The 10064-nt window shown below is 33.7% G+C and overlaps 1 protein-coding gene across 5 annotated transcripts in view; it reads left to right on the forward strand.

Moving 5' to 3' along the window:
- The window catches only part of LOC105298120 (alsin), a 37846-nt gene extending 27819 nt beyond the window's left edge, over window positions 1-10027 (forward strand). For 2 of the 5 annotated variants that reach the window (XM_023536015.1, XM_023536014.1), the window contains 3 exons: window positions 2091-2271; window positions 4274-4339; window positions 8652-10027. In XM_023536015.1, coding sequence (XP_023391783.1) covers window positions 2091-2271; window positions 4274-4339; window positions 8652-8979 — 575 coding nt within the window. In that variant the 3' untranslated portion in view covers window positions 8980-10027. Of the gene's footprint in view, window positions 1-2090; window positions 2375-4273; window positions 4340-8651 lie in introns of those variants that run through there. The other 3 variants (XM_023536017.1, XM_011369148.2, XM_023536016.1) reach the window with 3 other exon arrangements.
- Window positions 10028-10064: the final 37 nt, after the last annotated feature.

The raw sequence follows: 10064 nt of genomic DNA on the forward strand, positions 1-10064 counted from the left end.
GCCCTGATCTATAGTATTTGCCAGTGTTTTTGGTAATTTCACTATTGCCAACTTCAGGCTACCAGTGGTTTAATTACCAGCTTGCAGAATTCCTGAATATTTACCATTTGGTTTTCACCAGCTGATACAAGCCAGCTTCAGTGCCCAAATTGCTATTAGCAAATTACATTTTATCTTTAATTGTCTTCTTCTCTGTTTTAGCTTGGTTATATAAGCAGAGTGACAGCAGGAAAAGACCGCTATTTAGCCTTGGTGGACAAGAACATTATGGGATATATTGCCAGTCTCCATGAGCTGGCTGCTACAGAAAGACGGTTCTATTCAAAACTAAGTGATATCAAATCTCAGATTCTCAGGCCTCTTCTCAGTTTAGGTAAGTAGAGCACTCTTGTTTTATCTCTTCTTCCTGTATCACAAAGAAAATCTTTGAGTTAGGTTTATTCCTTTCCTTTTTTGTACACAGGCAGTCAACATCTTACAAACTGTTTCCACTGTGTCAGTAGCCCAGCTGCCTCCGCCCTATCATGCCACTCCTAGAGCTTTTACTTGTGGAACTAGGAAGTGGAGCTTTCAGAATATTCATGGCAGAGAAGCAGAAACAACTTTGGGAAAGTTGATCCTAGTAACTGACTTCTAAACACTTCTAGCCCCACCAGTCCTAAGATATCTTATGTTATCCTGCCTGAATCATTCATTTTCTTTGTTCTAGTTCTTAGAATTATATCAAGTAGAGATTCATTTGGATTTACAAGTAGTCTCTTGAAATTGTAAGTGTTAAGGCTCTTATCTCACATTAGCATGAATTGATTAAATCCAATTTCTTAGCTGTAATCATCTACAAAAAGAGATTGAAGGTGGAGAGATGTCACAGAGGAAATGGATTATGATAGTCCTAGCTGGTATGCTGCTGTCTGGTTTTGCTAGGTACCTAGGGGCTCTAGGAGGTCAGAAAAGATACAAAATGAAGATTGGAGGGAATGGCTATTAAAAGTTAACTTTCCTCATTTCAAATATTTTTCTTGGTTTTGCCCAGCACGCAGAAAATGGAGAGGAAGTTTTCTTTCTCTTTCTCCTTCACTCCTTGGCCCACTATGACGACCCAGAATTCAGGCCAATGCTCTAGTGGTTAAATTCCACCTTGTTAGTTAGCTCATTGTTTTTAGTGGGAAAACATCTACTTTTCAAACAACTAACTTATAGTGTTTCCTTTGTAAGTTGGTTGGAGACTGTCTGCATTTTTTAAAAAATGTGTTCTGCTTTTTTAAATGTTGTAGAGTCCTGTTCTATAAATTCTCCTCCAGTGGGTGGGCCCAGTACCCCAGGACTTTGGCAAGGGAAAGAAAGCAATCCAGACTGGAAGCTTCCGGGATTACGCTGAAAGAAAAGTGAAATCTGCCTTTTCTCTGTCCTGGTTCCAGATTTCTTTGTTGGTCTACCTGGTCTGCTCATCAGCCTCACTGCTTGGTGAGAAGTCCTAGAAATTAGGAACTTTGGGCTGGGAAAAAGCAAATAATCATATGCCCCCTATAAAGTTTAGAGCAGCATAGGCGGTCTGGTTTTTGGGTTGCCCTCTCTGCACTGAAGTGGGCTTGTCTGAGGTCGAGCAGAAGTCAGTACAAAAGGTTGAAAATGTTAACCAAGATATAACTGCAGAAGTGAGTTTAATTCCTGGCTGTCCCTAACCAGTTATATGAAATTAGATAATTCCCTTCTCTTGGCTTCAGATTACTTATCTTCAAAATGACAGGAGAGTTGGATTAGCTCAGTGGTTCTCAAATTTGGCTAGTCTTCAGAATTACCTGGAAAGCTTTTTTTTTTTAACATATCCATCCTGGGTCTCAACCCTGGCCTACTGAGTCAGAATCTGCGAGTCCCTGTGAATATGTTTTTAACAAGTACCTCAATTGGCTGGATTCTGTGATCTCTATGATTTAGCGCTATGATTTTTTGGGTTTTGTAGTTGAGAGTACATCTCAACATGTTAAGTATTTTTAGAAAAGGGGAATTGATAATCTTGGTCATAAGGAAGTATTCAGGGAATGAATACTTTAGGTTATGTCGTCATTAGCATCGTCATCATTTTGTTACAGAAAATTTGGGCACTGCAAGTACGATCCAGCTGCTGCAGGAGGTGGCAAGCCGATTCAGCAAGCTGTGTTACCTAATTGGTCAGCATGGAGCTTCACTGAGCAGCTTCCTTCATGGGATCAAGGAAGCCAGGAGTTTGGTCATTCTGAAGCATGCAAGTCTCTTCTTGGATAGTTACACAGAGCAAGTATCCAGTCCCGTGTCATGTTCAATCTCTGCAGGGTTTTTCTACCAAGGAGAACAGCTCCTTAAACAGAAGAGACTAGATTAGGGAGAGTGATATAAGGTAATAGAAATTGCAAAGCAGTATTTTAATCTTAAGCCATTTATAGTTCTGCATTGCTAAAATTTTAGTTTTTTTCTAAGGGAAAAAGATTTAAAAATAATGAATTCTTGTATTTCCTTCTGTATTCCAGCAGAACGGTTGATAATATACTTAGTTTACATAAAATGTACTATAATAAATGTAGTTCTTTAAAGAACACATTTGTTTGCTTAAGTAAATTATACTAAATTTGAGGAAATAAGTAACTAAACAAATTATTTGAAGACCAACTGCCGATTGTAAATACGGAGCTGTTCCAATATCTGCTTTATAAATGGAGAGTTTAAAGACCAAACTATCTTTAAAATAAATATATTTCTTTAATAAAACCTAGGATGGTTATCCAAGGTTCTTTACATGTTTTTCAAGTAAAATATCCCAAGCATATTTGAAAATTTAAATACTTTTCATTTTTTCTTAATTCGTATTTTGACATTTTGACATGAGGCGTAATTTAAGAGTTATGTTAATGTATATTAGGTTATAGTGTTGATCTGAAATGTAGGTTTTATTCTTTCTTTATTCATACCTCATCTACCCAACAAATATTGACTGAATACCCACCAGGCACTGTGCGGAGCTCCTAGACCACAGCAGCCACTGCACAGAGCCAACGAAAAGCACCCGCCTTGAGGAGTTCATGTTCTGTCGGCATTCCATTTAGGTTATTTATAATATAAATAATGTATGTTTCTTATTGAAAACTCAACAAATAAAGATAATCAAAAAAATATTTAAAGTCACCCATAATCCTGCCATCAGAAATAACCACTGTTCATAATCCTAGTGTATTTCCTTTTAGACTTAGCATGTATGTACAAATAAATGTGTGCGATTTTAATTCTAAGCAAAATTAAATATACTTGAAGCTATTGGAAACACCCTGGTTAGAGTCTTTTAACGCATCAAGTTTTGGACATGAAAAATAACATAATTTGATACCAATTTAATCTTTTAAACTGGATTTTGTTTGTGCGAAGGTTTCAATTTTTGCTAGTATAATTTTTCTTGACTTGTAATCATCTCAGTCTGTTTCGGTTCTCTGATACTTCAGGACTTATGCTTGAAAATGCTTTTATTTTGATAAGTTGGGCTATTTTTAACATAATTTATTCATATTAGATGGAGCAAGTAAAATTTTGATTTATGTATGAATTCTTAAAATTATTCTTAATTGTGGTAAAATACAATAACATAAAATTTATCATTGTAGCCATTTTTAAGTGTACAGCGCCTTGGGTTATTTATGATAGGATTTTGCCTTCTCTCTGAAAGTCAGTGGATTCCATTTGCCAGCCCAGGAGTATGGGAAGAATATACATAGCTCAAAGCAGGATATCAAGAGTTATTCTCTAGCAAGAGATGAATACTTAACCTATATTTTCTAATACTATTTCACTCAAGCTCTTTTAATTTTAACATATTTTCTTACTGTGTCTATTGTTTATTTCTGAAGACTTAATTGGGAAAACAAAAGTGACGATTAGAAGAATTTTTCATTTAAAATCCAACAATTTTAATTATATTTTCTCAAGTTTGTTAAGTTACAAAGTAAACTCTACCACGTAAACTCTAGCATATTCTGCATAGTTTTGACTATTTTTTAAATTTCCTCTTACATTCACATCTTTATTAAAATGGCTTCCCCATCCCCCTAATTATTGTGATTATCACATAACCTGCCCTTCTCTTTAGTTCTTTATAGTTCATGAGTGTTAACTATAACATGAACTATAACATCAAGTGCTGAAACTCATTGACGAGGTACCAAGAAGTATCTGTTCCAGATGCTTGCTCGAAAATGCTGAAGAACTAATTAACTTTTTAACACTAATGAACATGTTTTCTTTTTTGCTCAAGGTATTGCACATCTATTACAAATTTCCTGGTTATGGGAGGATTTCAGCTTCTTGCTAAGCCTGCCATGTAAGCAAATATCTTCCAATTTTCATTCTAACAACCAAAAATCATGTTTTATAGTGTTTGTGTTTTTGAGTCCCATGAAAAGCTTTGACCTGGTCATTTTACCAAATGAATCAAAATGTAGACTTTCATTAACTCTTGTAAGGGACAGGTATTATTAGTTTCTGATTATTTTTGGAAGTAGTATGGTTTTGAAAAAGCCACAAGATCTGAGTCCTTGAGTGCTACTACTTATTATTTCTGAGACTTTAAGAGACAGTACTCTTCACCAAATTGAGCCAAATTTTTTTTCATTTGAAAAATGGGAATATTCTCTTCTTACTTGTGAGGAGCAAATAATGTGTGTGATGCTACACAGAAAAGTGCAAAGTGTTGCACTAATATAGGTTTTTGCATCTAGCCTCTGAATAAGTAATAAATAAAAAAGCTCCTTACATGAATCTCAGCATGCTGTACTGTATAGTTTCTCAACAAGTATTGACCCAGCAACAAAGGCAGGTTTTAAAAATTCAGTCATACTTTAACAGAAAACATTTCAAATATGTACTCATGACCCAGATTTAATGGATGTTAATGTTTTGCCTTGTTTACTTTTGATCTTATATCCTAAAAGAATAGTAATAATATCTTTATTTATGGTTTTAAAGGGCATATTTTTAATATATTACCATTAAAGATGATTGCCTTACGTTTTTGGTAAAAATCATTTATAGGGTCAAAAAACTCCCTTTTATATAGTTGGTGAACACACAATGCAAGATACGACTTACTTTTGATCATACACTTGAAACTTACTGGATTTTGTTGATAAATGTCACTGCAATAATTTTTAATTAATAGAAACTTTCTATTCCTAAAAGTTGAAAAAGATTTTTTTTTTTTAGTGTTAAATATTCTTGAGTTCCAAGGTAAACTCAGTGGTCTTTGTACTTAATTTTTAATACATTGCTGGATTCATTTTGGTAATATTTCAGATTTTTGCATTTTATGTGAATATAAGATATGTTTCTTCTTTTCTAAACTTGTCCAGTTTTGGTAAGAGGATTGCGTTAGCAATTATAAAATGAGTTGGGGAGCTTTCTCTCTTTTTCTAGTTTCTGGAATAGTTTGCATGAAATAGGGATTCTCTGTACTTTGAAGATTCGGTAGAATTCATTTGTAAAAATGTATGGCCTTCATGGGGAAATTCCTGTAGGGAGTTTTTAAACTACTGATTTGATATCTTTAATGAATAGATCTCTTTAGGTTTTTATTCCTTCCTATGGCTTTAATTATTTATATTTTTCTGGAAACTTGTTAATTGCATCTTTATTTTTAAATTTATTGGCCTAGTATTCTTACCATTGTCTTAAGATGTTTTCACCTTCATAATAACTGTAGCTGTACCCCCTATTTTTCATTCTTATTCTTTATTTGAACCTTTTATCTTTTTATCTTTGTCAGTCTTGTCAGCAGTTTATCCTTTTTCATTATTATTTTCAAAAGTTAAGCTTTAGTTAATAGTTTGTTTTCTATTTCATTAATTTCTACCTTTTATTTTCTTCTAATTTCTCAGTGTTCACCTATTAAACTCTTAGCACTTTGTTTATTTTCATATTTCTAATGTGTTTCTATAAAGCTATAAATTTCCCTCTAAGTGTTGCTTTAGCTTTATCTTAAAAGTTTTGAAACATTTTGTTTTTATAGTTATTCTAAATTCTTTAAAATTTACATTTTGATTTCTTCTTTGATTCATGTCATGCTCATTTGTTTTCAAAATATAGAGGTTTGGTCTTCATTTTTTAAATGAGAGGTTTAAGAGTGTTATATTTCAATGTTATGTGGTGATTTAAAAATCCTTGATCTTGCTATTTTGTTTAATTTAATATAATGACATCATTTTCTACTCTTTCAGCCTTTCTGCATTGTATTATAATGTTTTTGTGCATTTCTTTTAATCAGCAGATAGATAGACTTATTGCTTTGTTCTTTTTTCAGTCTCAGAGATTTGGCTTTTAACTGACAGGTTTACATTTATTAAAATTTCTGATTTTACATTTATTCTATATTGTACGTTACAATTACTAAAAGAGCTTATTTATTAAGTCTGAATTTGGCCAGCATTTCCCAAGCAGTGGTTTATGAACCCCATGGTTTTACACAGTTAAAGGCAGTATTAACGTCTTTTTCCAACTTCTACTTACAAATTTAATATTTAAACTTATTTTTAAGTATTCATTTTAAAAGAGACTAGTTTGAGAACCTATAGAACATAGCTAGTGAGCCCATGTGGCAGATAATGGATCTCGAATGATGATGCTCAGGCTCTCATCACTGGTTTATCACTTAGCTACTTACCTGTGGCTAGCCTGGTGGTTTGATCATCATAGATGGTTTATTAGTATTACAATAATTATTATAATAGAATGTACATGATTATTTTAATCATTCCTAAGTGTATAGTTCTGTGACGTCAAGCACATTCACATGTATTGTAAACCATCACCGTTATGTATAAACAAAACTTCTTTCATCATCTCCTACAAAAACCCTGCACTCATTAAGCGATAACTTACCTTTTTGCCCTCCCCAAAGCCCCTGGTAACTTATATTCTTCTTCCTGTCTCTCTGAATTTATACATTCAGATACCTCATATTAGTGGAATCGTGCAATATTTGTTCTGTGTTTGGCTTATTTCCGTAAGTATAGTGTTTTCAAGGTTCATCCATGTTGTTGCATATACCAAAATTTTATTCCATCATATGGCTGAATAATATTTCGTTGTGTATATACACCACATTTTGTTTATCCATTCATCTGTTGATGGACACTTGGGTTGTTTCTACCTTTAATATATTTATTAAATATATTTACCATCATTAGGTTAAAAACTCCCAATAGAAGATAAGCTAAGTCAACTCTCTGGTTCAGATTTCCCGAGAGCATACCAGGACTCCTTTTGGGAAGGTCTGTTGGCAAGGACATGAGTAAGTCCTGAAAAGTAATAGGGTTCAAAGGAATTGGAACATTTCTGTCTAGTACTGGACACTCAGGAGAAATGTGGTCAGAGGGAGTATGTGTTCACTGTGTGATACCTCAGGAGCAGGTCAAAGCAGAACACTTCTGAAGGCTTAAACGAGTTTCCTTAGCTGACATTAGCAGCAGAACATGGAGAAGGAAGTAGGAACATTCACACAAGACAAGTATAAATATCTGAGCTGTATTCCCCAGGGCACTCTCTTTAAGATCTCTTAATTGCATTATAAAATAATCCAATTTGTGCCATTGAACTTTGGGATTCCTGGAAGTTATTATGTCTTTTTCCATCTTTCCACAATAATATTTCATTATTTATGAGTTAAACACATCTCTTTATTTCATAGGTCTCTAAGGGGTTATAAAATGATTCATTCTTGCCATATAGTTTTGTGTGACATTGTCATATTTGAGGCCTTGTAGCTAAGAATTATAGTATAAAGCTTGTAAAGCACTCAGCATAGTGCCCGGCACATAAATATGGCTCATTAAGTGGAAAATAATGATTATTCTGTCCCACCAAATATTACAAAAATATTTTGGTCTGATGAGCATAGTCGCATATATTTTGGGCACTGAGCAGCATTAAACTTTATAGTAAAATCTTAATAATGAACTTACATAAAAACCAAATATCGAAACTAAACATTGGCTTCAGTTTGAAATGCTTTTGAAGATCTCAGCATTGAAATCTTCACAAATAATTTGCTTTATTATTACCTGTTAATTGTAGAACTGGTACCTATAACTTTTTATTACTCTCCTGTAATAAACTTTTATTAGATCATCAACAATTGAAGGAAAAAAAGAAATTAGAAGTATTTTAATATTCCATGTCAATTATGTTAGAGCAAAGAGTTTTGTTTTTCCATCAGTATTTCTGTTTAGCACAGCCAATTAGAGCAATTAGTCTTGCCATTTATTGCTGTGACTTTTGGCTTATAAATTAACAGGTAATGATGTCAGCTGGTCTCCAATTATTCCTTGAAACTGTGTGATGTATGATTCATTTCCTATAACATGAGGCACAAGTCTGTGATTAAACGTCTCTATTATAGGGTTACTATTGCTACCACTGGCTACTTTTTATACTCAAAAATCCCATTTTATAGGCAGAGAAATTCTTTTAATTATATCTGGCCTATTTCTTTGTATTCATCTTCCACTACTTTCATAACACCTAAAAAATAGAATCTATTTTTTAAAAAGATAGAATCTAGTAAAATATTTTTATTCAATATAGTGCATATTGTCCTTACCAAAACAATTAACAGAATCTCTTTTTTTTCCTACCTCTAGTGATTTCCTAAATAAAAACCAGGAGCTGTTACAAGGTTTATCAGAAGTGACTGATGAAAACACCCAGTTGGTAGAAATACTGAATACTTTGTTTTTCTTGCCAACCAGACGACTTCATAATTATGCAAAAGTTTTACTAAAGCTTGCTACTTGTTTCGAAGTGGTAAGCTCCCATATATACCCTTTTTGGACACTTGGGAAGCCAAGGATCATTGTTTGGATTATGCCACCCCATGATATGGAACACCACTACTTTAATATTTATATATGTTTAATTAAGTTTATTTTTCTTCAGAGAAATGCAAGAAGAAAGTATGACTGTAGGTAAATCTAGTTATCTCTGTTGTGGATTCAATTTCCTCTTTGGATGTTATCAAGATGAATTGTACTCATTTTATGAAACTGTCAAAAGTGTGGCCCAAGTATGAGTGCTACTCATTCAATAGTTGTCAAAGTTTATCAAGTGCATACTGAGTACAAGTTACACAAAGCTCTTTAAAAGCCCAGCTTTCTGTATAAGGACACACACCTGTAAGGCACTGGAATTACCACCTGGCCTGGACTCATGGTAGATTCATGCCAGGTATTTGGGTCACCTTGGCATATGCTATGAGAAATCACCCTGTTACAGGATTTCCTCATATGATTACTGGTCTACTTTCTGTATAAAATTGATTAGGTGGAATCTTGGGAAATTAGCACTGCTAGAGGAGATGGGTATATTTGATAAAGCTGGTTCTAAGACATTCACCTTTGAAATTGTACTGAAATGTGTAGTTTCATTTTGTTTCTACTCTGAAGGGCTCTAGGGAAACCATAATGACTCCAGGGTTCATTATAGTTTAGAATCGTTTTAATTTTGGGTTCCTACATGTTAATGTTAGTTTAGATTCCCTGGACATGGCTCTCATATGCTTTTATTTCCTTCCCTAAATACCCCTTCCCCCATCCTTATTATGGGAAACCTTCAATGCCTGCATCAAAAGTCTTTTTCTCATGAAAATAAAGCCCCCTCTGACTATACCAAACTCCTTTGCCTTCCCATCTCTTAAGAATTAGTTACTACCTCCTCTATGCTTTGCTAGTACTTTAACTCTTCATTATTTTATGATCACAGTATGTCAGTGGTCCTTAACTAGGGTTAGGGAGCAAAATCATCTGTGGAAGTTTTTTCAAAACACATGGCTGTTTTCTATCACTGTAAATTGTTATTCATTAAGTCTATGGTACAGCTTAGGCATTATATATATGTAAACATAAACTTCTCTAGGTAAAAATAATCATACCTGATATTTATGAAATGTATTCCATGTGCCAAGTACTGTTCTAACTATGTTATATATATTCATTTAATCCCCATATCAACAGTGCGAAATGTATATTATTATTATTCCCCGTTTGTGGATGAGAGAT

Source organism: Pteropus vampyrus, unplaced genomic scaffold, assembly GCF_000151845.1.
Source record: "Pteropus vampyrus isolate Shadow unplaced genomic scaffold, Pvam_2.0 Scaffold146, whole genome shotgun sequence".
NCBI lineage: Eukaryota > Metazoa > Chordata > Mammalia > Chiroptera > Pteropodidae > Pteropus > Pteropus vampyrus.